This window comes from Simochromis diagramma, unplaced genomic scaffold, assembly GCF_900408965.1.
Source record: "Simochromis diagramma unplaced genomic scaffold, fSimDia1.1 OVJJ01000308.1, whole genome shotgun sequence".
NCBI lineage: Eukaryota > Metazoa > Chordata > Actinopteri > Cichliformes > Cichlidae > Simochromis > Simochromis diagramma.
The window spans coordinates 1,924,472-1,951,538 of record NW_024386785.1 but is presented as its reverse complement, the minus strand read 5'-3'; the positions used below and the strand labels follow the sequence as shown (position 1 = coordinate 1,951,538).

Below are 27,067 nucleotides of genomic sequence, written 5' to 3'. Positions count from 1 at the left end.
TATAAGTGTGAGATGGTCGAAAATTTACGCCAGCGTCCGGTTATATTTTAGACAGCAAGGAGCAGACGGTGACGTAATTCTGAAGGCTAGACCGCCCAATTTCACAGTCGCTTATTTCCGGTCTACCTGGCTTTCGGAGGACGCGGCCCACTTAGATCGCGAAGGCCGGGTCCTCAGGACGCAGCCTCTGAATTTGGATACCCCGTTGTTGTGGCCGATAAATAAACATTGTAAAATTTAAGTGCTTTGTACCCCCCCCCCCCCCCCAACAGCCCTTTTGAACGTCTCCCTAATTCTGAGGTCTCAAGTATGGCTGAAAATATCTTCTTCAGTGATATTTAAAAAGATTTTTACTCAAAGAGTGTAAAGACACTGATAAAGAATTACATGTTTCAAGTTCAGCCTGCATCACCTGTGAAGTGCATAACTTGGAAAAAACCAGATCAAACCAGACAACAATCAACCACTTAATCGATCAGTTTAGCAAGGTGGCAAGAGTAGATCAATAACTAATGACTAAACAATATAAGGAGGCCATTATGAAGTCATTCTGTGATTAAAATCATGAAAATTACAATCAGATCAAATACAATGCTAATAGCATAAATCATCCATAAAAAACATAAAATCCTTAATGAGTAAGAAGAGAATACATGTTTTTTTAATATAAAAAAAACATGTATTTTTTTATTTTTAAAAATAATAAAAATACAGCGACAATATTACCCAGAGAGGTGGAGATGTTTTGAATTCAGTTAGGTTAACACACATAAGCACCACATTTAGTTTATTTATATGAGATTAAATTGAGTAATTAGGATATATACTTTGAGCAAACTACAACTATGTTGCTGGTTTTCACATATTTTTAAAAGATACAGTACCACACTATGTCTGCTCAGTCATGCTGCTCATGCACGAATTTCTAAGTGCTCCTAGTGGGAGTTGCAGCCTGCACAACACAACGCCCACTAGGAGCATTCATGCCTGCATAAACTACCTTTTGCCTTTAAGTCCCATTTCTATGACTCATTTAAATCCTCTTCTAACTCTGTTGATGCCTCAGAGGTGTAAAATTGTCACTGTGCCTGTCGAGTTAGTCCTTAAAGATTTTTAATACCAAAACAATGTTTTGAGCTGTTGCAACCTGATAATAACTTTGGTCCTGCTTTTTCTAGAATTTGTGCATACTGGATTATTTATAGTTTATAAAACATTTGTTTGCAATTTTTACATCTGCAAAATCAAAGGCCAGCTGAGGTTAATATATTTAAATCTTATTAGAGATGCTGCCATTCAACTGAGCATCTTATCTTAATGTAACAGTTTAACTGTTAAAATACTGCATTTGATGCCTTGTAAATGTGCATGTCATCATTTTTGGTATTAGGGTCATTAAAAAAAAAGTTTAAAAAACGTCAACATCTGGTTCCATTTCCAGGAGGAATGTGTGTAATCCATAAGCTTCTACACTCCAGTCTTCTGTTTTATCCAGCTGCGGTATTTGGTAACCCGAGTGTAGACGCCGGGTGCGTATATGCGAGCGCAGCCTTTGCCCCAGCTCGTCACACCTGCCAGGAAAAAACGCCCGCGGGAGTTGGCGACAGACAGGGGCCCGCCGGAGTCACCCTGAGAGAGAGCAGAACATTACAATCAACTATTGCTGTGAAATATCTGCGACTGAGCTGCGTCCCAAGAAGCATCACATTACAAACAATTTTGAAATCCACTGTATTCTTAATATTCTGTTTTTTGATATTGTCAATGTGTTTATACAAAATGCTATTGTATTTAATCAGTGCTGAAGCAACAGTCACCCCAATGCACTTTATACTGTATTATTCAACAGATCCTACATTATTATAATAGTCAGCTTTAGCTTTTGGGTGCTACTACAGGTGCCTTTGACGGTGCAAAACGTTTCGTCGACATTGACAGGTTTGTTGGGTAGAAAACTTACAGTACAGCACTTCAGAGTCACACTGCTAGTGATTGAAGGCTTATGTATATTTGACCAGCTGAACGCATTCTGTACTGTACAGAAGACACGGCACGAGATTGATTGACAGTGGCCTACGGCCAATCAGGACACACAACACAATGCGCTGTAAAAAAAAAAAAAAAAATCAGCGAAACAGTGAGGCCACGTAAGGTGAACCGTGTTATGGTGAGGGACCACTGTACTGAAAACAAACCAGTTGTATCTGTTGTAAAATGTGCCAGGACTATGTGATGTAATATGAATAAGAAACACTAGAGGTCACTGTTTAATCAGTTCATTCCCTTTATACATGTCATGTCCCTGATACTGTGACACAGAAGCTCACATGAAGAAAGGATTCAAGAAAGCATAGCTATCGTTTAACAATGAACACATGTGGTCGTTTCCTGTTTTTCTCCAGATGATCAAACCTGCGAGCAGAACAGTACTGCAGCTGGTAGTGTCTATAATAAGCTACTGCTGATGTAAACTGCATCACAATTAAAAAACAAAAAACTTAAAATTAAATAAATAAATAACTATAGTTGCCGTTAAAGCTAAATTCATTTATTATGTTTCATATACATACATTGGTTGCTTCTACTGTGTAAGTTTCCCTTAAGTTGCAACGTCTGGTGCCGAAAACCTTTATACCATTTATTAGTAATTACCTTTGCAGACTGATCTTAAAAATAATCTGAAGTTATTGTGAGCTGCATAACCCACCCAGTGGATCTTTTTAAGGTTTAAAGTTTTAGGCATGGCCCCCTTAACAGCACAGGCAGCTTCACTAGGCTCTACATCATCAAATGGACTTATCTGTGATCATATAGCTGTGTGGTACCACACTCCCAATACATTTTACTTCTGCTATATTATTTTTAACCTGTTTAGCATAACATGTAGCTATGTGGAGCCTTGTGGACTTAGCTTGCTAACCAAGCTAGCACTACCTACTCTCTTCATGCACTTCCTACACTCTTCCAAACATGGTCACTTTTGGCTCCAGAAAATCACATATTATAGAGCTATGAAGCTAACACTGAGGCTTTAAAATGAGTAGCTCACAAACCAGTAGGTGGCAGTGAAGTGGCTGTATGCATCTTTTATATACAGTCTATAGGTTCCTCTTTGAACTAAGCACCGTTGTTTAGTAAATTCATCAAACAAATGCAGCTGTAAAAACCAAAACAGCAGCAAAGTACTTCACCTTTCCTCTCACTATTACAAGCGTGTGTGAATTATCTGTACCTTACAGGTGTCCACGCCTCCTGAAAGGACTCCAGCACACAGCATGTTACCTGTGACCCTGTAATTCAGTAGAATATTACACAGCCAGCTGTTGATGATCTTAACTTCCGCCTTCTGGAGGATGGCCGTCGCGGTACCTGACAGACAACAAAGTCGTGTTCTATAAAGCTTGTTGATGAATGACAAAGCAATTCACTACTGTTTGATCCTGTTTATGCTGTTCTAAAGGCAGCACATAAATCCTAATTTCAAAGTGGGGTTTATAATCAATCATAGCTTCTAACAAGTTGCTAAAACCTTGAACTCATTTGGTCACCCTCTATTCTTTACTCAAGTCAAGAAAACCTTGCTTCCAGTGGTACAAACTTTTGAGTAAGAAATACAGGCTAGGCAAACACATTTATAGGCAGCTGTAAAACAAATATGATGTCAACACAAGCTCAAGTTGTGGATTATAGCTAGAATAATTACTCTTCTGACCCTGTCTGTTGCTAGGTCAGGTTTTTTAGCATGCTGTATTGCTCCTGAGGTGGATTCCTCAAGTGATAGATGACAAGCCTTCCCACCTTGACGGATTTTCCCTCGTTTTCCACTTGAGGATCTGATGTACCTTGTGGTATTGTAGGCCTGTATCACCCACACGTTCACACACAGTTGGTTATACATAAGACCACTGACTGACATTTTCTCAGTTCCAATTTTTGGACTATACCCCTTGGACAAGTTTTATTTGGGACTGTCAATAATAAGAAAATATTCTCCACATTTGAAAGGTGTGTGAGATCTCCCTTTGAATGGACACTGAATTTGAGAAATCTGTTTTCTATAACAGTTTAGGATTCAGGTTACCAGGGTGCACCCAACATTGAGAACTGAGAGCTAAGACTTGGCCAAGTCTTTATATTAGTAGTTTTATGTGCTTTTACCTTTATTTATTTATTTTTATTTCTTTCTTTAGTGAAGGTTACAAATCATCTTCTTATGGCCTCTGACAGTGGACTCATCTCTGTGCTTGTCCTGCTAGACCTCAGTGCAGCGTTCGATAATTTCAACCATAATATCCTATTAGAGCGATTAGAACATGCTGTAGGTATTACAGGTACTGTGCTGCAGTGGTTTGTATCATATCTATCTAATAGACTCCAGTTTGTGCATGTAAATGGAGAGTCATCTTCACACACTGAGGTTAATTATGGAGTTCCACAGGGTTCAGTGCTAGGACCAGTTCTGTTTACAAGCTTCCCTTTGGTAATATCAGAAGACATAGCATACATTTTCACTGCTATGTAGATGACACCCAGCTCTATCTGTCCATGAAGCCAGATAACACACACCAATGAGTTAAACTGCAGGAATGTCTTAAAGACATAAAGACCTGGATGGCCGCTAACTTTCTGCTTCTTAATTCAGATCAAACTGAGGTTATTGTACTCAGCCCTGAACATCTTAGAAATATGGTGTCTAAGCAGATTCTTACTCTGGATGGCATTACCTTGGCCTCCAGTAACACTGTGAGGAACCTTGGAGTCATTTTTGACCAGGACATGTCCTTCAATGCACATATTAAACAAATATGTAAGACTGCGTTCTTCCATTTGCGCAACATCTCTAAAGTTAGAAATATCCTGTCTCAGAGTGACGCTGAAAAACTAGTTCATGCATTTATTACTTCCAGGCTGGACGACTGTAATTCATTATTATCAGGATGTCCTAAAAGCTCCCTGAAAAGCCTTCAGCTAATCCAAAATGCTGCAGCAAGAGTCCTGACAGGGACTAGAAAGAGAGCAGATTTCTCCTGTTTTGGCTTCCCTTCATTGGCTTCCTGTTAAATCCAGAATTGAATTCAAAATCCTGCTCCTCACATACAAGGTCTTAAATAATCAGGCCCCATCTTATCTTAATGACCTTGTAGTACCATATCAGCCTATTAGAGCACTTCGCTCTCGCTCTGCAGGCCTACTTGTTGTTCCTAGAGTATTTAAAAGTAGAATGGGAGGGAGAGCCTTCAGTTTTCAGGCCCCTCTTCTGTGGAACCAGCTTCCAGTTTGGATTCAGGAGACAGACACTATCTCTACTTTCAAGATTAGGCTTCAAACTTTCCTTTTTGCTAAAGCATATAGTTAGGGCTGGACCAGGTGACCCTGAATCCTCCCTTAGTTATGCTGCAATAGATGTAGGCTGCCGGGGGATTCCCATGATGCATTGAGTTTTTCCTTTCCAGTCACTTTTCTCACTCACTATGTGTTAACAGACCTCTATGCTGAATCACACTTGTTATTAGTCTCTGTCTCTCTTCCACAGCATGTCTTTATCCTGTCTTCCTTCTCTCACCCCAACTGTCGCAGCAGATGGCCCCGCCCCTCCCTGAGCCTGGTTCTGCTGGAGGTTTCTTCCTGTTTAAAGGGAGTTTTTCCTTCCCACTGTTGCCAAAGTGCTGCTCATAGGGGGTCATATGATTGTTGGTTTTTTTCTCTGTATGTAGGGTCTACCTTACAATCTAAAGCACCTTGAGGCGACTTTTATTTTGATTTGGTGCTATGTAAATCAAATTGAATTGAATTTTTTCCACACTTGTGTAAAGTGCCTTATCCCTGTGGTTGTCAAAACTTATGGTTCGCTAAAGGCAGCTGGTTCTTTTCAGTCACATTCCGGTCTCTGTCTCACTTAAACACACCCCTGTGCTCCTATAGTTGAACCTATTGGCCCATTAATATAATCTATTCAGTAATTCCCCTTACTGTGTTACATTGTCATCACCTTCCAGTGTAGAAAGATATTAACTTTGACACAGTATTTCAGTACTTCTTTATTATCATCTCACCTCCCTGCAGGGTAGTCCCCCAGCCAGTGATCCAAGCCTCTTGGCCTGATGGGAAGAAGTAGGTGGTGGAAGGCAGGCAGATGGGTCTGATGTGCTGGGTTAGGCTGACTCTGGTGTCCAGCTCCATCAGCGCAATGTCACTGTCTTCATTGTATCTGTTGTAGTACCTGTGAGTGATGATCTGCTTTACACCCCTCTTTACTGTCCACTCATTGGTCTGGTTCTGCACTTGCAATCCCAGGAAAGCCTCCCATTTGTGAGCCTGAGACAGCCTGCAGCATGAAAACAGTCAGGGCTGTAAACAAATGCTTTAATTGCAATTGTAATGTAATTACATTTCAAATGAAGATGGTTCAAAAATATTAAACAAGGATTAATGCTGAGAAAAGACATGCAGTATTTAATAATGACGCAGTAAACTATCTTTTGCCTTCATTAAGTCACATTTGTTTGATTTAAATTCTCCTGTAATTTTGATGATGTCTCTACTTTCTAAAATTGTCACTGTAACTAACTGACTAAATTCTTAGTTTTTAATACCAAAACAATGTTTGGAGCTGTTGCAGCTTCATAGTAAACTGACATAAAGCTTGCTTTCAAAAAAAAAAAAAAGATTTTTAGACACAAAGAACTTTTTGAAGCATGAATAATAATAACCACTGCAGCCAAAAAGAGAGCCTGACGAGCCCAGCTGTAAGTAAGCTTTTAAGACTCGACTGTACACTGTGTTCGTGTTTTCCTCTGAAACAATAAGTTCTGTTGGAGCAGCCTTTCAACACCTCTCTCTGTTTCTTGCTAGCAAACTTGACCCAGACAGTAAAGCTAGTTTTCGGCTACGAGCCGACACGAACCCGAAGTATTAGCCAGAGGTCCCTTTACTACGGTTCAGAGCCGCGGACGTGGCCGAGGTAACAAAAGAGTACAAACAAAAAGAAAACAATTTTCACTAGCAGTCAAAAATGAATGTGTACACTTATGTCTGCATTTTTATTTTGTTAAATACAAACAAATATAGTAGAAGTGCTGACATGTGTCTGGCCAGAAAGAGAGGACCAAATTATTTATTCTGTAGTTTAATGAAAGGCTTCAGTTGCAGTTTTGTTTTGTTATACAATATTTGAAATAGCGCCCTGAAATCAAACAAACACAACATTTTAGGAAATATTTGTGAGTGTTTTCTTGTTTGTTTGTGCTACTTGAACACTGAAGTGGCCCTCCAATGAGATGATGGTGCCAGCAGTGGCCCGCGGCTGATTTTAGTTTGAAACCCCTGCTTTAAAGGAATTTGAATCCTGGTGCCGAGGGAGGGGCCTTCCATATCCTGTGGAGTGGGAGGGGTACAGACTGGAGGAGCATCCCCAGGCTGCCACCTTGTATAAAGTGATGCCTACAGACTTCCATTGTGAGCATGTGCGGCTTCCAGGAGGTTCCCATTAAGGGTAGAAGAAGAAGGAGTGGGGAGGTGGGGTGCACTGCTATGGTCCCGCCTTCTCTCCAAGCATCTTGCCACACTCTGCCTCTTTCTCTTTTCACTCTGTTGTTTGATTTGGTGTCTGTGTTCATGCGAGTACTCTGCCTGGGTTCCCGCCCTGCACACCTGAGGAACATCACCCACCTAGTGCTGATGAGCTGTTGCTGCGACCTCTTTGCTGGATCGTTGACCTACCTCGTTAGTGACTTTCCCAGTGTCTCATCCCTGGTGTATAGTGAGAGAGTGTTCCTACGTCTGAGAGAGAGCTTTTATTGTGAACTGGATGTGTGAGCCTTCCCTTTATGTCCCCGGAGCCTTTGGATAACAATCCCCTGTGTCTGTGCTTTTTGGATTAAGTGACTGTAAAATAAATCCTTTGAAGTTTTAAGAAAGAAGCAAGTCCCATGTCTCGAGTCCTGCCAGCTCCATTGGATGTAACAAAAAGTTTTACATTTACAACAAGAAAGAGCAGGTGAGGTGGCTACTAGTTTTCAGTTCAATTCAACTGTGACACATTTGTAAAACCAAACCACAACAACAGTTGCTTCAGAGCACCACGTTGTGAGGTAAAGACTCAATAATAATCAAGAAAAAATCCCAAACAGTGAGACAACTCAGTATCATTTGGTGACAATGGTAAGAAAAAACTCCATTTTAATAGGAAGAAACCTCAGGCAGAAACAGGCTCGGGGAGGGGCGGGGCCACTAGGAAAAAGGCGTAAGCCTGCAGTCTGTGAACGAAGTGCTCTATTGCAGTGATATGATACTATGGGCATTAGATGGGGTCTCATTATTCAAGGTCTTTTATGTAATGAGAAAGATTTTAAATTTAATTCTGGATTTAACAAGGATCCAATGAGTGAGAAACATGCTCTCTTTTCTAGTCCTTGTCAGTACTTTCGTTGCTGCACTTTGGATCAACTGAAGTTTTTTCAAAGTGGGGCATTTATGTCCAGCACATCCCACAGATGCTAGATCGTTAATCCCCCACTGTTCCTTCCTTGGGCCATCATAGGTATGTGGCGAGTTTCCTGCTGCAGGCGCAATGGACGCACCTGCGTGGCATCTACAAACCACGCCCCGCCACAAGGTACATAGTGACCACTGCAGACTGGGAACTACAGGAGAGACAGTTTTGGAGATGCTCTGACGCAGTCACCTAGCCATCACAATTTGGCCCTTGACAAATTTGCTCAAATCCTTACACTTTACAACATTTGCTGCAATATTTATCACTTAAAATAGAGCTCCTACTTGTAAACTGTAGTGTCTTGGACGCAGTGGGCAGCAGTCAGCAGCCAGCGGTCACTCAGCACAGAGGCTCCACACATGTGTCCTAGCCCCTTGAAGTGGAGGCTCACCTGCCAGGGCCACTCGCCCACATTAGCTCCCCGACCCCCCACAATACGAGTGCTACTGTACAAACTCGTACCGCAATCTGAAAGCAAACACAGATCTTAATACACTAGAAAAGTCACACTGCAACCATCTGTGGGTGAGTGTGTGGTAAACGTACCACAGTTAGCCTCGTCAGAGCCGTCCTCACAGTCCTGCTCTCCATCACACTCTGGGTTCAGTTTACTGATGCAGAGTCCATTACTGCAGTGGAAGGTGAATGCTGAGCACACCACTGAAGCTAAATGAAAGGAGACACACATGATATCAGTCTCTAAGAAAATTCTAATACAAAGGCATCTTTTAGGTCAAAATATCAATTAAAATGTTTTTTTCATGAAATCTAATCTTAATTTTTAGTATCTCCAAATCATTTATGTTAGCTTAAAGTTTTGTCATTCTTCACATTCATCAGGCCAGTGTTTCCCAACCACTGCTCTGGTGTTATTTATTTAAAATTATTTAATTTTAATTAACTGGTGCAAAAAATACATTTAATGATTACAGCAAATAATAAAATCATTGTTGGGCATCTGTGCTTTCAATGCAGTGACTGGTAGAGTAATTACTCTTTCATGTCAGTAGGTGGCAGTGGGTAGCGAAAAGTGAGCTTGCTAAGTTAAGACAATAGAATTAGTGATGCATGTGGTACGTGGCAGTTGGAAGACATACAACAAAGCTGAATAAATATTTGAAAGGAAAAATTGCAGACTCCAAACTGGGGCCTGGACAACATTCTAGTCCAGAAGAGCCGAGTATGAGTGGTGGTCAAAAGAAAGCAAAAAGCGGTGGGCTCGAGGCAGTACAGCGAAAGTTATCTTTTGTTTGGATTTACTTTCACTGGAGAGCCAACTGCACCAAGTCTATTATGTTTGTGTGGGGAAACGCTCTCAAACAGTGCCATGGTCCTAAGCAAGGTTAAACACCATCTGCACACAAAGCATCCCTCACTTCAAAACAAGAACGCAGACTATGTTGTTTGCCTGCGTGAACATGCTGAGAAACAGGTAACTTTAATGAGAAAAAACACAAAGGTGTCTGAAAGAGCTCTCAAGGCTCTCAGATAGCACTTGTGTTAAATGAGAGATCTCAGATAACACAATTGCCAGACTTTCGATGACATGTCTGCAGACAATGAAAGTGTGGTTTTGGAGAAGATGGGTGGGAAGTTTACAGTCCAACTTGATGAGTCTACGGACATTAGTGGACATATCCAACTCTTGGCCAATGTGCGTTTTGTGGATGGAGAGTCCATCAGAGAAAATTTTCTATTTTGCAAGGCACTGCCAGAAAAAACAACAGGAAAGGAAATGCGTGGGAAAACTGCACGAGTGTCTGCATTAATGGACCAGCAGTCCTGGTCGGGCACACCACAGGCTTCGTTAGCAGAGTGACATCGATACACCCAGATGTTATTGTTACGCACTGATTTCTGCACCGCGAGGTGCTCATTGCCAAGACTTTACCATCAAACCTGTTGGATGATGTCATGCACATGGTAAACTTTGTCAAGACAAGACCCCTGAAAAGCCGCATATGTGCACCTCTATGTGAGGAAATGGGAGCGGAGCATGAAGCCTTATTGCTCCACACGGAGGTCCGATGGTTGTCACGCAGCAAAGTACTGGCCTCTGTGTATGAGCTGCGAGAAGAGCTAACTGTTAACTGTTTTTGACTGATGAGAGGTACAATGATGCAAAGCTGCTTGCAAGTGATGAGTGGTGTGCAAGGCTGGCTTACGTGGCAGATATATTTCAGCATTTAAATGAACTGAACACATGAATGAAAGGCTGAAATGACACTGCTCACAAGCACAGATAAAATAAATGGATTCAATTCAAAGGTGCACCTCTGGCAACAACATCTGGAATATGCCAACCTTGGCATGTTCCTACTCACTCAGAAATGGCAAGGCGATATCAAAACTGCCACAGTGTATGAAATAATAGGTAAACGCCTGAAAAAGCCTGAGGAAAAGTTGTCCATTTATTTCCCCTCAGTCTCCACTGAATGCCTTGACTGGATAAGGAACCCACATCAGCAGCAGTTTTTGGAAAGGATATGACTTTGCAGGAGCAGGTAGAACTAACTGAACTGGTTTAAAGCTCAGCTTTGCTGATCTATCTTTGGTCAGTTTTTGGTTGACTGCTGCCAAAGAGTTCCCCATTCTGGCAAACAGAGCTATTTTGACATTGCTCCAATTTTCCACAACATATCTATGTGAGCTACGCTTTACGAGCATGGCTGCTGTAAAAACTAATAACAGAGCGCGATTAAGAGCTGTTGAGGAAGAGCTTCATGTTTGCCTTTCTTCAATTCCTGCCAGAGTGTCATCTTTGTGTTCTGCTAAACAGGCCCAGGTTTCACACTCAGTGTAAAAAGATCAAGAGACTAACTTGCCATTATGTGTACTGTATTAGGCTAGAATGTGTCATTTTGGAACAGGTTTGGTTGGTGGTGAGCCGTGGGATATTTTTAATCTATAAAATGTGCCGTGACTGAAAAAAGGTTGAAAAACACTGCATCAGACACCCGTCTTTTCCACGACAGATGCAGATCCTATTTTTGCATCAATATTGCCCATTCACCAACAAAACTTTTCACTTTTCAAAAACTATTTGAAAAGTGTTTTTTTCTATCAGACCTTTGACCCAAAGCTCCTTTGAAAAAGCCAATTTCATTACAATGCCACAGCTTAGGCTGGTCTCATTTCCAGAAAGCTCTGAGTACATATGGAAGTTAATAAATCACAACAAAAATTTCTGGCACAACTTCACGTGCTTCCAAGGTGCGTGGAGAGGATGAACTCAGCAACACTTAAAGGGAAGAGGAACAAATTTATTGACTGACCAACACGTTTTGGCTTTTAAGACAGGTGGAGATTATGTGTGTTCCCCCCATCAATAGAATAGAATAGAATAGAATTCAACTTTATTGTCATTGCACATGTCACCAGTACAAGGCAACGAAATGCAGTTTGCATCCATCCATATTAGCCATAATATAGATATATTACAAAATATATATTAGCAATAATATAGGTATATAGATATATTACAAAAATGGGTCTGTTATGGGTTTGTTACAATGTACACGGTATGAAGGTATGTTATGAATATGCTATAACTATAAGTATGTACAGGCTGTAGTTGGTATACAAGCTATGTACAGGCTATGAACAGGATATAAATATGAAACTATACATACATATGAAATATAAAGCTATACAGAAATATGCAAGTTATAAACAGTTGTAAACGGTTGTAGAATTATAATGATCTAGTCCAGTATTTACTTGGGCGTGACTTAACCAATTAACCAATACCAACCTGTTATATGTCAGCTGGTTTATCTATGAAGATGTGATTGGTTAATTTAATTTTTTTTTCAGTTTCCTGCCTTTTATTTAAGCAAACTTCTACTATGTGTTACTTTGACCCTGATGAAGGCCACAAGCCAAAACGTGTTGGACCGTCAAAAAAGTTGTTCCTCTTCCCTTTAAGTGTTGCTGGAGTCCCTGCATTGCATACATGTGGAAGTTACAGTGAAACCAGTCATTTCTTGCACTAAATATTAGGGGCTAACTTTAACTCTTTTTAAACGTTAGACAAAGAGATGTTTGATGGACTTACTGCAGTTGATTTCATCGCTGTTGTCCCCACAATCGTCCCAGCTATCACATTGAGAAGTATTGCTGACGCACCTGTTATTGTTGCACTGGAACATTCCTGGACAAGCTGATAAGACAAACACAAAATCAGTTCATCTATTTACCTGATTCAGAAAATATGTTAGTCTTACAAGACATGTAGATCAAGTCGATCAAGTAAATCAAGTTTTTGTTTTCCGCTCTCATGCTGACCTCCCATAAGGAGCCCAGTATGAGTAGATGTCTCTTTTTGCCCTCCTCCACTTGGTCATTGTATTGTACATTTCAATCTTTTTTTCCAAATTACCACCTGTCTCTGACCTGTCTTCCCACGTCATGTCTTTGCTATGTATGTATGGTCACGGGCAGAGATGGTCAGTAAGCAGTGGCGGCTCCTGAAAAAAATCTCAGGGGGGGCAATTTTTATGATATCGACTAAAATGACCCATTTAATGAGTACATCAAACAACACAATTTTAATTTGTTGCTAGGTGATTAACTCATACAGTGATACCTCATGCCCACTAGATGGCAACACACAACAGAAAGCTTTCCTCTAGCTACATAAGTTACAGGTAGAAAGCGAAAGAAATTAGCATCCAGTAGCCTTTAAGCAAAAATGAATGTGTCCACTTACTCATTACTTAGGCTACATCAATCCAATGTTGTGTGGTGTAATCAAGCAACAATATAAAGCCGGCTGCATCATATAAATCAATATGCACAGCCTGTCAGCCACGACTTGCGCTGGAACCAACTCCGACAAAAAGTCCTGTTGTATGCTTTTGACTTCTCCTTCGTTGCCTGGGTTAGTTGAATTTCGGGCTTGTCAGGTCCCAACTCTTTAACTTGCAGTTTTTCTGCCATTGTCCTTCTGGCAAAAGGGTAGGTTAGAAGCGATCTAACCGAATTTGGGGGAGGCTGTGCCTCAACCGTTAACAATACCGCTGCCATCGTCTCTCTCTGACCTTATAGCTCACTTAGGCTACTGACTGAGGTAAAATTCTAGAACAGCAAATCTTCGCGCGTTTTCTGCAGGGGCGCAATTTTAAGCGCCCCCAAACCATTTAATTCAGCGACGCTGATAGGTCAAATATTTATTATTTTCCCCTGGCAACCATTTAATGATAGGCTATTTCGCTGCATATCAAGGGCGCTTTGACGAGCGCCCCAGAAGAAGAAAAACACAGTTTGTTGGTTGAACTTTAATGAGTCAGCTGGTGAAAATGTTAAAATACGCCTGGCTGTATATGGGCACACACATAGTAAAACTATCATTGATGAATTTTTTAAAAATATATATTTTTACTCCTCCACATTTGGGGGGGCGGAGCCCGAGCGCCCCCTATGGGCCAGCCGCCACTGTCAGTAAGTTACTTGTAACAGTGACAGTGCGACGTTCGTGACAACAGCTGTGTGCAGATCAACAGTGGATCATATATCGAGTGCAGAGAGAGTATGAGCGTGCAGCGTTTAAAGCGTGGAAGTACTGACTTTACTTTGAGTTTGATTCCATAAAAAGTGACAAAAACATTAGTGTCCGCTGTGTGTGGGAAGAAAACTTCTTTTTACAGCGAAAAAAACCCCTAAACTTCCAAACAAGCACCGAGTAGCTACGACCTAATGGGAAACTCACAGAGAAACTCGCGGATTCTTCCACTGACCGCGGCACACCTGCACCAGGGTAAACCTCCGCCTGCCCCACTCCTGCTTTACAGGTGAAAATAGAGCAACAGGACCGCTGAGTCTTTGACTTTATTTATTTTCTGCTGTGTTTTACTTGCATCTATTTGAAAGACTGAGTGTAAACACAAAAAATATTTTATTTTATGTGCTGGAATGTGCAGAAAATAGGTTTAAATGTTAAACACATTTCTTCCAGTCAGAGAATGTTGCAGATAATTAAATTTTTGCTTGATGCATAAAGTTTAAAAAGATTAAAACTAATAAAACAAGTTTTAAAAAGAGACTTTTCCATTTGATCACATTTTGTATGATGGATTATGCAGAAAAAGTAGAATTGGGCTGAAAGATCTATCGCTTTATCACCTATACAGGTTGTAAATCATGTTTTTAAAAAGTAACTAAGTAACTAAGTAATTAATTACTTTTGAAAATAAGTAATCAGTAAAGTAACGGGATTACCTTTTGGGGGAAGTAATCAGTAATTAGTTACTGATTACTTTTTTCAAGTAACTTGACCAACACTGGTCACGGGTCTGTGCGTGTGTGTGTGTGGGGGGGGATCCAATTTTGATGCAGGTGTAAACATTGCATGTAACAAATAAAAGGCTTGATTGATTAAACTTTACAAAAAGACAAGTTTGATGAACTCACTGCAGTTGATTTCATCGCTGTTGTCACCACAATCGTCCCAGCCATTACAGTGAGAAGTATTGCTGACGCACTTGTTGTTGTTGCACTGGAACATTCCTGTACAAGCTGAAAAGTCAAACAAAAAATCAGTTTATCTATTTATCTGGTTCAGAAAATGCGTTAGTCTTTCGTGTAATCACTTATTTAAAAAAGAAAAAAAAATCTTCTTAGTGATCGTTTGGGTTGAAGTCGTTACTCATCAGTGAAACCCTGGTTTATACATAGAATGAGTTAAACTAAGTGTTGATTATGTTGTTTGTTGCTTTTGATGGTGAGCACTATACTTTACATATATATTTATCTCAGTAAGTACAAATAATGGATTGCATTTATATAGCGCTTTTCGGGGCCCTCAAAGCGCTTTACAATTGCACTATTCATTCACACACTGGTGGAGGCAGCTACAGTTGTAGCCACAGCTGCCCTGGGGCAGACTGACAGAAGCGAGGCTGCCATACTGCGCCATCGGCCCCTCTGGCCATCACCAGGAGGTGGTAGGTGAAGTGTCTTACCCAAGGACACAACGACTGAGACTGTCCGAGCCGGGGCTCGAACTGGCAACCTTCCGGTTACAAGACGAACTGCCAACTCTTTGAGCCACGATCGCCCAAAGCAGAATAGTTTCAATTTCTGCTGGTCTTGATACAGTTTTCTTTATCTGTGTTGTCGCCATAGAGATCCAACCCATGACACAGGCATTATTTTGGTTTATATGGACTTTTTTAATATTGTATCTTAGAAGTATCCCACCCTAAGCTGACACTCCAAAAGATGGGATAGTAAAGAACGGACTTAGATAGACTGAGTGTGACTGCCAGTTCTTCTTAAAAAATTTCTAGTTGAGATTTAGTCCACATTTGCTGCTAAACCTTCTTTTTAGACTTCACAAAAAGAGAAGTTTGATGGACTCACTGCAGTTGATTTCATCACTGTTGTCCCCACAATCGTCCCAGCCGTCACATTGAGAAGTCTTGCTGACGCACCTGCTATTGTTGCACTGGAACATTCCTGTACAATCTAAAAAGACAAAAAAAATCAGTTTATCTATTTACCTGGTTCAGAAAATCTGTTACTTTTTCATGTAAACATTCATTTTAAAAAGGAAAAAAAATCATCTTAGCGATCACTTGGGTTGAAGTCAGTACTCATCAGTGAAATCCTGCTTGAGATGTGGAACAAGTCAAAACTTAAACTTAGTAGTCATTATGTTGTTTTTTGCTTTTGACAGTGACCGTTATACTGTAGATGCATATTTATCTCAGTAAAAAACAAATCCACATTTGGTGCTAAACCTTCTTTAACTCTTTTTAGACTTTAGACAATGAGATGTTTGATGGACTCACTGCAGTTGATTTCATCGCTGTTGTCACCACAATCGTCCCAGCCGTCACACCGAGAAGTCTTGCTGACGCACCTGCTATTGTTGCACTGGAACATTCCTGTACAAGCTGAAAAGACTAACAAAAAATCGGTTCATCTATTTACCTGGTTCAGAAAATGCGTTAGTTTTACAGATAATTATTTATTTTTTTTAAAAAAAGAAGAAGAAAAGAAAAAAAAATGTTCTTAGGGATCAGTTGGTTTGAAGTCAGTACACAGTGAAACCCTGGTTGACACATAGAATGAGTCAAATGAAGTTTAACTTAACGGTCACCATGTTGTTGGCTGCTTCTTTAACTATTTTTAGACTTTAGACAATGAGAAGTTTGATGGACTCACTGCAGTTGATTTCATCGCTGTTGTCACCACAATCGTCCCAGCCGTCACACTGAGAAGTATTGCTGACGCACCTGCTATTGTTGCACTGGAACATTCCTGTACAAGCTGAAAAGACTAACAAAAAATCGATTCATCTATTTACCTGGTTCAGAAAATGTCTTTGTCTTTCAGGTAATCATTTATTTAACAAATCAATTCTTAGCGATCATTTGGTTGAAGTCAGTACTCATCAGTGTAACCCAGTTGACATGTAGAGCAAGTCAAATGGAGTTAAAATTAGTAGTCATTATGTTGTTGCTTTTGATGGTGACCCTTATACTATACATATACTCAGTAAGTACAAAGCAAAATAGTTTCAATTTCTGCTGGTCTTGATATAGTTTACTTTATCTGTGTTGTTGCCATTGTCATCCATCCCATGACACAGGCATATTTTTGGTTTATATGGACCTTTTTCCACCCCAGGCAGACACTGGGATGTGTGTGATAGTGAAGAATATACTTAGATAGACTGAGTGCGACTGCCAGTTCTTCTGAGACAGTTGAGATTTAATCCACATTTAGTGCTAAACCAATTGTGAACTCTTTTTAGACTTCACAAAAAGAAATGTCTGATGAACTCACTGCAGCTGATTTCATCGCTGTTGTCACCACAATGGTCCCAGCCGTCACATTGAAAACTCTTGCTGACGCACTTGTTGTTGTTGCACTGGAACTTTCCCGGACAAGCTGATGAGTCAAACACAAATTGGTTTATCTATTTACCTGGTTCAAAAAATGTGTTAGTCTTTCGTGTAATCACTTATTTACAAAAGAAAAAAAAATCATCTTAGCGATGATTTGGGTTGAAGGCAGTACTCATCAGTGAAACCCTGGTTGACACGTAGAATGAGTCAAACTTATGTAATTTTGTTGTTTGTTGGCTGCTTTTGATGGTGACCGTTGTACTATATATTTTTTTATCAGTAAGTACAAAGGAGAACAGTTTCAATTTCTGCTGGTCTCACTACATTTTTCTTCATCTGTGTTGTCGACATTGTCATTCAACCCATGGCACAGCCGTATTTCTAGTTAATACTGACCTTTTTAAAATTGTATCTTAGATGTATCGCACATTAAGCAGACACTGCAATGGGTGGGATAATGAAGAATGAACTGAACTGAATGAAAAAGAATGTACTTAAATAGACTGAGTGTGGCCGCTAGCTTTTTGAAGACCATTTCTAGCTGTGATTAAATTCACATTTGGTGTTAAACCTTCTTTAACTCTTTTTAGACTTTAGACAGTGAGATGTTTGATGGACTCACTGCAGTTGATCTCATCACTGTTGTCCCCACAATCATCCCAACCATCACATTGAGAAGTCTTGCTGACGCACTTGTTATTGCTGCACTGGAACATTCCTGGACAAGCTGATAAGACAAAAAAAAAAAAAAAAATCAGTTAATCTATTTACCTGGTTTCTACCTACTTTAGAAATTGCTGCAGTCCTTCAGTCAAACATTTTTTTTAAAGAAAAAAATATCTTAGCAATCAGTTGGGTTGAAGTCCACAATGAAATGCTGGGTGACACCTAAGAGGAGTTTGAGTTAAACTTAGTGGTCAGCATGTTGCTTGTTGATTTTGTTGAAGATCATTATATAGCATTACAGCACAAGGTGAGCAGACTGGACATTTAACTGTAGAGATATTGCGCAAATGCAAGAAGGTTACAAATCATCCTCTTATGGCCTCTGAGAATGGACTCATCTCTGTGCTTGTCCTTCTAGACCTCAGATCAGTGTTAGATACAAATGAATATCTGCTTTTCTCTGGTCTGCGGAGCTTGGAAAGAAAAGCATCTGGATTTATTTAAGTTTCCTTATAGACTCTGCTAAATACCTTCAAAAAATTACTGTCTGTACTTTTCACATTTCACATATGTGGCATACGGGCGATCGTGGCTCAAGAGTTGGCAGTTCGTCTTGTGATCGGAAGGTTGCCGGTTCGAGCCCCGGCTCGGACAGTCTCAGTCGTTGTGTCCTTGGGCAAGACACTTCACCTACCGCGTACTGGTGATGGCCAGAGGGGCCGATGGCGCGATATGGCAGCCTCGCTTCTGTCAGTCTGCCCCAGGGCAGTTGTGGCTACAACTGTAGCTGCCTCCACCAGTGTGTGAATGAATAGTGCTATATAAATGGAACCCGTTGTTATATGCATTTTCCTCACATATTCCCAGTGAAAATATTTGTTTTTAAAAAACAAAACAAACAAACAACAAACAAACAAAACAATACAAATTGTATCTGAATTTACTTTGTTTAGCCAAAGGAATCTGGGAGTAGCTTGCTTCAAAACCAGGGAAGTTTTCCTTCTCATTTGTGACCAGCGTCAGTAACATGACGTTTCCAGAAGAGAAGAAGGACAATGACTTTTGAGGATTCCCACACTGTCTGAGAAAAGAACACAGAGACAGAAAGGTTAACCTTTAAAGAGCCTGTTTTATTTCTGATAACACACAGCAGGGATACCACAGTCCTGGGGCTGGATGCATAAAGGATGTGTGTGAACAAAATTCCTCTTCTTGAACATACACTGGAATTTATAGTAAAAGACTGGTGTTTTAAAAATACACAGCTATCCCATATAGTTTATACATGGTTTTGTTATGTTTTTTTATAATTGTCTTTTTACGTAAGTTAAACAGGAATTAAAGAAGTTTGCATTTAATTTCAAAACACATCTACGTCATTGTGAATGTTATAATTCCATCAATTAAAAAATTTGTGCATATTTCATGCATCTGGCCTGCATGGTACATCTGTGCATCCCTATAATAAAGTGAAACGTCAAACACACAGAGGTCACCAAACGCAAGACCTTCAGTTAAGATGGACATACATAAATCTTTAAATGTCTTATTTTTTCTGACATAAAAACCCAAACATTCAGTCTACTCAGGCAACAAACAGAAACTTTGAAATAACTGACAGTTTAAATTCTGGGAGAGGAATTATTTGTCTCACTCTGTCAGAGCACGTTTCTCTATGGGAGCCAGCGAATCATAGGCTTTGATGAAGTCGCGCTGACAGTCGTCCTCCAAGATCAGAGTGTGAAAGTCGAGCTTAACTCGGTGGCCGGGTTCCGCCCGAAGCCTCCACTGGAAGTTGGCATTTGGAGGATAAGGATAGTCTGGAAACCCCGGAGAATGCACAATTCCACGATTCCTGACATGGATGTTGAAGAACTTCCTCTCTAAAAATATGTTAACAAAAGTAACATTGCATCATTGTTACTGTGCAACAGGATATGAAGGTCTTGTGCTTTGTAACATATTCACCTAAATAAATAGACTCTTTTACATTTTGAGGCAACTTAAATCTGTTTTAAATTTATTTTAACAAAATTTAAGCTTTACATTTAGAAATGCTTGAAGAAAACCCAGTACTCACTAGTTAATTTGGACCTGGTCAAGCGTGGATCTATAACTGTAAACACAAAGATAAATGTATTAGTAAATCACATAGATAATAAACTTTGCAGTCCTAAACACCTCTCTGCTTCTTCTTTCCTCCTGTTAAAATTGTGGCCATTTGAAAAAATAAATAACTTGTAACCATTTTACAGATGTAACATTATCTACAGCTAATTTCACTGCCATTGGTAATTATTTAGTCTTTTTATTCAATTGATCTTTCTGAGTTAACTTCAGTAATTACTTCCTCCAATACCCATTCCTACAAGACTGCTCAGGGAAGTCCTACCATTAATTAATGTTGATGAAAAGTTTCAGGTTTCAGAGCTCATCACAGCACAGAAACAGCTTTAGTGAAGGTTACAAATCATCCTCTTATGGCCTCTGACAGTCGGCTCATCTGTGTGGTTGTGCTAGACCTCAGTGCAGCGTTCGATACTGTTAACCATAAAATATTATTACCGTGATTAGAACATGCTGTAGGTATTACAGGTACTGTGCTGCAGTGGTTTGTATCATATCTATCTAATAGACTCCAGTTTGTGCATGTAAATGGAGAGTCCTCTTCACCCACTGAGGTTAATTATGGAGTTCCACAGGGTTCAGTGCTAGGACCAATTCTGTTTACATTATACATGCTTCCCTTAGGCAGCATCATTAGAAGACATAGCATACATTTACACTGCTATGCAGATGACACCCAGCTCTATCTGTCCATGAAGCCAGATAACACACACCAATGAGTTAAACTGCAGGAATGTCTTAAAGACATAAAGACCTGGATGGCCGCTAACTTTCTGCTTCTTAATTCAGATCAAACTGAGGTTATTGTACTCGGCCCTGAAAATCGTAGAAATATGGTATCTAACCAGATTCTTACTCTGGATGCTATTACTTTGGCCTCCAGTAGCACTGTGAGGAACCTTTTTTGACCAGGACATGTCCTTCAATGTGCATATCAAAAAATATCTAAGACTCCTTTATTTGCACAATATCTCTATTATTAATTCATTAAATCTCAAAGTGACGCTGAAAAACTAGTTCATGCATTTATTATTTCTAGGCCAGATGATTTTATCTTATAATCAGAAAGTCCTAAAAACTCCCTGAAAAGCCTTCAGCTAATCCAAAATGCTGCAGCAAGAGTCCTGACAGGGACTAGAAAGAGAGAGCAGATTTCTCCTGTATTAGCTCCTTGTTAAATCTAGAATAAAATTGAAAATCCTGTCTTAAATAATCAGGCTCCATCGTATCTTAATGACCTTGTAGCACCACTTCACCCTATTAGAGCACTTCGCTCTCGCTCTGCAGGCCTACTTGTTGTTCCTAGAGTATTTAAAAAGTAGAATGGGAGGCAGAGCCTTCAGTTTTCAGGCCCCTCTTCTGTGGAACCAGCTTCCAGTTTGGATTCAGGAGACAGACACTATCTCTACTTTTAAGATTAGGCTTCAAACTTTCCTTTTTGCTAAAGCATATAGTTAGGGCTGGACCAGGTGACCCTGAATCCTCCCTTAGTTATGCTGCAATATCTCTAAGCTCCTTCTGTCTTCATCCACTCACCCTCAAGCGGCTTAGGCAGATGGCTGCCCCTCCCTGAGCCTGGTTCTGCTGGAGGTTTCTTCCTGTAAATAGGGAGTTTTCCTTTCCCACTGTCAACAAACTATTTGCTCATAGGGGGTCATATGATTGTTGGGGTTTTCTTTGTTTTCTCTGTTTTATTTTAGGTCCTTACCTTACAATATAAAGTGTCTTGAGGCGATTGTTGTGCATTAAATGAAATTGAATTTAACTGAAGTGAATATCAGCCCTTCATTAAAATGTCATCATGTTTATATAAGCACAACACAATTTGACAGGCCAGGAAAACATTGACTGTGACAGAAGTTATAAGTGTAAGAACTTTTACCCCACCAGTAGTAAAATCACAGTCTAATGTGGATGGAAAGATGGCGCTGTCTAGTCAATGTGACACTGCCAGTATTTCACCTGCTAATATACTGCATACAACCTTCTTGACTCTCACAACCATGCAAGGGGTGAGAACTTTCCACCTCAGCCCATTAAGTTAATACAGTGTCCTCGCTGAGTGCTCTTGTCTGAGGCTCCACTAAACACAATTAACTTCCAGGCACACATACTGCCTAAGTGCTGTAAGTGCAAAACAAACATTGCAGTTTACTGAGTATATAGCATGCTTCATGCAAAGTGTACACAGTCTCACTTTTTTTACATAGAGTTGCTTGCGTCAAACTTTACATCTATCAAATTTAGTAGTTTTACTAATTTACTAGGAGGAATTAGTAGGCCATTATTCTTCTTGCAAGAAAGCGAATTTTGCTTCCCAGCTCATCGTCATCAAAATATATGGACTGCATATGCTGAATGTAGCTTCCCTGGTGTATTTTCACTTGTCAGATCTGAGCACGCTGTGAGAATTAACTCACTTTTGCATTCAAACATGCAGTGCCAAACAGTTTAACAGCCAAAACCACATTGAACAGCACTATCTTGCACACAAGACTGTATTGTTGTTCAAAGTCTATGGATGTCGGTTGCCGTACTTACATTGAGACTCTCCTTATCAAAAGATACCAATGATGCTTGTAAGTATAATACTTATGATTCATATTTATGAAGCATTACAAGCATAACAATTATCGTGTTTGATCATTTTTTCTCTTAACAATTGCATTCTTTTTTACTCAGTTTTGGATGTCTCAATGATTTCACATTATCTCAATTATGGCAAATTTATTGAAAAGATGTAGGATCCATCCATCCATCTTCTTCTGCTTATCCGGGAATGGGTTGTGGACGCAGCAGCCTAAGCAGAGAAGTCCAGACCTCCCTCTCCCCAGCCACCTCCTCCAGCTTATCCGGGGGAACACCAAGGCATTCCCAGGCCAGCCGAGAGATATAATCTCTCCAGCGTGTCCTGGGTCTGCCCTGGGGCATCCTTCACGTCGGACATGTTCGGGGCACCTCGCCCAGGAGGTGCCCAGGAGGCATCCTTGTCAGATGCCTAAACCACCTCAGCTGGCTCCTTTCAATGTGGAGGAGCAGCGGCTCTACTCTGAGCCCCTCCCGGATGGCTGAACTTCTCACCCTATCACCAAGGGAGAGGCCAGACACCCTTCGAAGGAAGCTCACTTTGTATGATCTTGTTCTTTCAGTCACTAGATGTAGGATTTGTTTGGCAATAAAGTTGGTAACAAACGATGAAAAAACCTGTGGAAAACTGAACTTCATAAATCTATGAGCTGTCAAACCTTGTGAGATGATGCTGCTGATGTTCAGGGTGTCACTGGGTTTCAGCAGCCCTTGTCCCTGTTGGCTCCATTCACTTTCTGCTGGAGGCTCCAGAGATTCAATGGCTTCATCCACAGTGGTCCGTTCAGGGACGGGGACATCAAACTCCGACTCATAATACACCACAATGCTGTTGTCGCCGCTGTCACCCTCACTGCTCCACAAAACACAGAGAGGATTTATTCAGACTTTATTTTTAAAGTGCCCCACTGAACAAGAGAGTTCAGTATTTTAGGTACAAACCAATCCACCACATTAAAACCAATCATACTCTGCAGAATCACGAATGGAGCTGCAATGCCAAACTTAGCAATGGAAGACACACCTGAGTGACGGGCTGAGGTTGAACACCAACAAGACTGAGTACTTAGAAGCCGGCCCCCAAACCAACCGGAACATCAGCGTTGATGGAAAAGATCTGGCGAAGGTGTCTCACTTCAAGTACCTCGAATCGATGATCCGCAAAGATGGCAGCATCCTGCCAGAAGTACAAGCCAGGATTAATGCGGCCTGGATGAAGTGGCGCTAAGTCACTGGTGTTCTGTGTGACCGACGAATCCCCGACCGCCTCAAGTGAAATATCTACAATAGTGTAGTGCGCCCTGTGGCCCTTGATGGATCCGAATGTTGGCCGGCAACCGCAACGCACAAACAGGCCCTTCCCACAATGGAAATGCGGTTGCTGCGATGGTGCCTGGGCCTGACACGATGGGACCACATCATGAACATCAGCATCCGAAAGCGGCTGGGCATCACGCCGATCACAGAGAAGATGCAAGGAGCTCGACTGCGATGGTATGGGCACGTGGTCAGAAGTGATAAAAACTCAGTGGCAAGAACAGCACTGCGACTCAACCCCCAAGGCCGGCGATCAAGGGGCAGACTAAAAAGGTGATGGATGGACAGAATCAAAGATGACGTGAAGAAGATAGGTGCCAACCTGAACGATGCCCTTGATCATGCTGAATGGAGGCGGCTTTGCAGAAAAGCTGATCCGGCAGAGTGGCAATAATACTAGGAGGAAGAAGATCAAATACTCTGCAGATTCATAAACTTTTGCATGTGGTATGTAAAAATCATCTCAATAACCAGCACAGAAACTGAGTGGGGCTACATGGCATAGGTTTCCATGGCCAAGGCACTCCTGTAGCTGTAATGTATTGATGTCTCAATACTTTTGTGTATAATGTATCTACGCATGCCTCTGAGCATTACTGAGCCCCGGGCACACAGCAGTGATTGTCCTTCCTTTGACCTTTTGGTCAGAACGAACTACTGGATATCAGGAGCAAGCAACAGACCAGCTGTTCTGGAAGCGCAGTCATAACCATTACATCTTGATACATGTCGGAGTTGCACTGATCCTCATGCGTCTTAGAAAACATTAACTTCAAGAGCTGACTGTTGATTCAGCACCTTAACATCTTTAACTAGATAAGCTGATCACAGTGAACAAATCACAAACACACAACACTTAGCAGTCAGCATGACACCATGGCCACTGACAGGCACAGTCAAGTTCCTGTTTCACAGTACCTGAAGGCCTGGACGGAGTTGCGGTTGAAGTATTTGGCCAGCATTGAGTTTTTGAAGTAAATCAGTTTCAGCTGAAAGAGAAAAAAGTCACACATCATTGCAGTGACTTCCTTTAATTGCCTCAACAAAGACAGAAACACACAACAGAGGAAGCCACAGGTTTGTGATAACATCAAGATTACAATACAGATTCATAGCAAGCAGTCATTTTGATCCAGATCGACAGGATGGCATGGCGCGTTATCTTTATGGAAGCATCAGAAGGTAGGTACACTGTAGTCATAAAGAGACTGTAACAATCCTCAGACAGGCTGTGGTGTTTAAATGATGTCCAGTTGGTACGAAGTGGTCCAAGGTGTATCAAGAAAATATCCCCCACATCATTATAGCACCAGCAGCCTGAAGTGTTGACAGAAGGCAAGATGGAGCCATGGTTTCCTGTTGTTTACACCAAATTCTGACCCAAATGTCACAACAGAGACTTAGAACTCAAGACTTTTTGAATTTCTTAGAGTTGATTTTACAGGCCAATTTATGAAACTGTATGAGAATAGAACTTTAGGATTGTTGTAATCTCACAATAAATGCTTTTATAGTGCTTAACAAATTTATTTGGCCACCATCCACCCTAAGGTTTATGCCGCAGTTGCCCCAAATTAGCAGCATCGGTAATTACCCAAATTATTTTTTATGTTTCCCCCATGGTTAGTCAACCAGTATCAGCAGGCTCTGTGACAAAAATTCTATATTTTTTCATCTTAATGCCATTTTTTATATCATTGAGATGCTAAATTACTGTTATTTACTTTTGTTGGTGTTTTAGTGGTTGAATGTTATGCTTGATTAATTTCTGACTTGTGACAGTGTGCTGCCTCAAATTTGGGTATAAAAATGTCAATTCAGTTGGAAATTCCTCACTGTTGTTCAAAATGGTCAAATATAAAGAACTCACTGAAAAGGAAACCGTCTGCATTAAAGCACTTTGTGATGCTGCTCTTTCGCACTTTATGACAGGTGTGTATATTTCATACTACTCTTCTTTGTTTCCTGAATAATTCTTTCTTCACAAGATAAAAACTGGAATCATCATAAAGTCCATAACGTGTCATAAAGCATATATGCTGTGAGTCTGTTAGGTCTCACCTGTTGGCTGACTTGAGCGGCCAGCTGAGTAAACTCTGAGCTGCTGGGGTCTTCATGCTCTGGCAGGAATCGCTGGTTGCTGATTCCCATGGAGCCGATGTAAATTCTCTGCACTGTGTCATTGTTGTGTACTAAAGACACACAAAATGTTTAAAATATTTTATACACAACCTGGAATTTTTTCAAAATTTACTCAACTAAATTGAAAAAGTTCATTTTTGAACACTTGACTGATTACAGAACGAGCCATCCTTTATTTACAGTTCTCCCATCATCCTGGAAGGTTCTCTGTAACCCCCACAAATGTGGCATTGATAGAAAACCCAGCATGTCCTCTTGACAGTACGATAGGACTGAAATAGATTGTGTAAAAGGTGAATGACATAGAGGTCTCGGATTCATGTCCTACACAGAAGACAAAAATGAATTGCTGGGTCTTAACCTGACTTGACTGCTGTCACTTTTTAGTTATGGGGTCACAAATGCCAGCTCTGCAAAATGAATCTGAAAGGACTGCACACAACAGCAAAGTTCAAATTCTAGTTAGTGTCCTTATTTTATATTTGGCTCCATTTTTATCTATTTACTTATCTTTTAGTTATATCTATCTGTTTTTAGTAAGTTTGTTCTTATATTCTCTTTTATTCTAGTGTAATTAGTGCCTTCAACCTGCTGACATATGTGGTACTTTGTTAAAGAGCATTTTATTTAATCATGTCTTAATTTCCCTGTTTCTATTGTAAAGGGCGTTGGTGTACTGTTGGTTTTTTAAATGTGCTATATAAATAAAGTTGTATTGTATTATGTTGTATAAAGGCAGCTTACAGTGAAAGGGCCAGGGCAGCAGTTGACTCATCACAAGCAGAATAGCGACTGCTATCAGCAGGGTGACTCCTATCCACACCTTCATCCTGCAGAGATGAAGTTACGTAAACAGTTACAGTTTATGTAACTGTAGACA

General features: G+C 40.5%; 1 protein-coding gene across 1 annotated transcript; it reads right to left on the bottom strand.

The window, feature by feature from the left end:
- Positions 1-27,067, bottom strand: LOC120728046 (suppressor of tumorigenicity 14 protein homolog). Its single transcript, XM_040022715.1, has 19 exons — positions 26,932-27,067; positions 26,107-26,237; positions 24,964-25,034; positions 23,388-23,581; positions 20,096-20,131; positions 19,670-19,898; positions 18,960-19,096; positions 17,972-18,076; positions 17,288-17,392; positions 16,664-16,777; positions 16,288-16,401; positions 15,857-15,961; positions 14,906-15,010; positions 12,552-12,656; positions 9,041-9,160; positions 8,779-8,962; positions 6,054-6,325; positions 3,233-3,369; positions 1-1,629 (listed from the first exon to the last, which is right to left on the bottom strand). Exons 1-19 carry the CDS (start codon positions 27,014-27,016, stop codon positions 1,468-1,470), a joined length of 2,511 nt encoding a protein of 836 aa, XP_039878649.1. The 5' UTR covers positions 27,017-27,067; the 3' UTR covers positions 1-1,467.

Bases quoted from the DNA above. Each gene is read 5' to 3' on its own strand.
- LOC120728046 (XM_040022715.1), bottom strand. From the start codon at position 27,016: ATGAAGGTGTGGATAGGAGTCACCCTGCTGATAGCAGTCGCTATTCTG. The intron at 25,035-26,106 runs GTGAGACCTAAC...TTTCTCTTTCAG, and splicing joins CCGCTCAAGTCAGCCAACAG to CTGAAACTGATTTACTTCAA. The intron at 19,097-19,669 runs GTGAGACAAATA...TTCTTTTCTCAG, and splicing joins GAGAAACGTGCTCTGACAGA to ACAGTGTGGGAATCCTCAAA.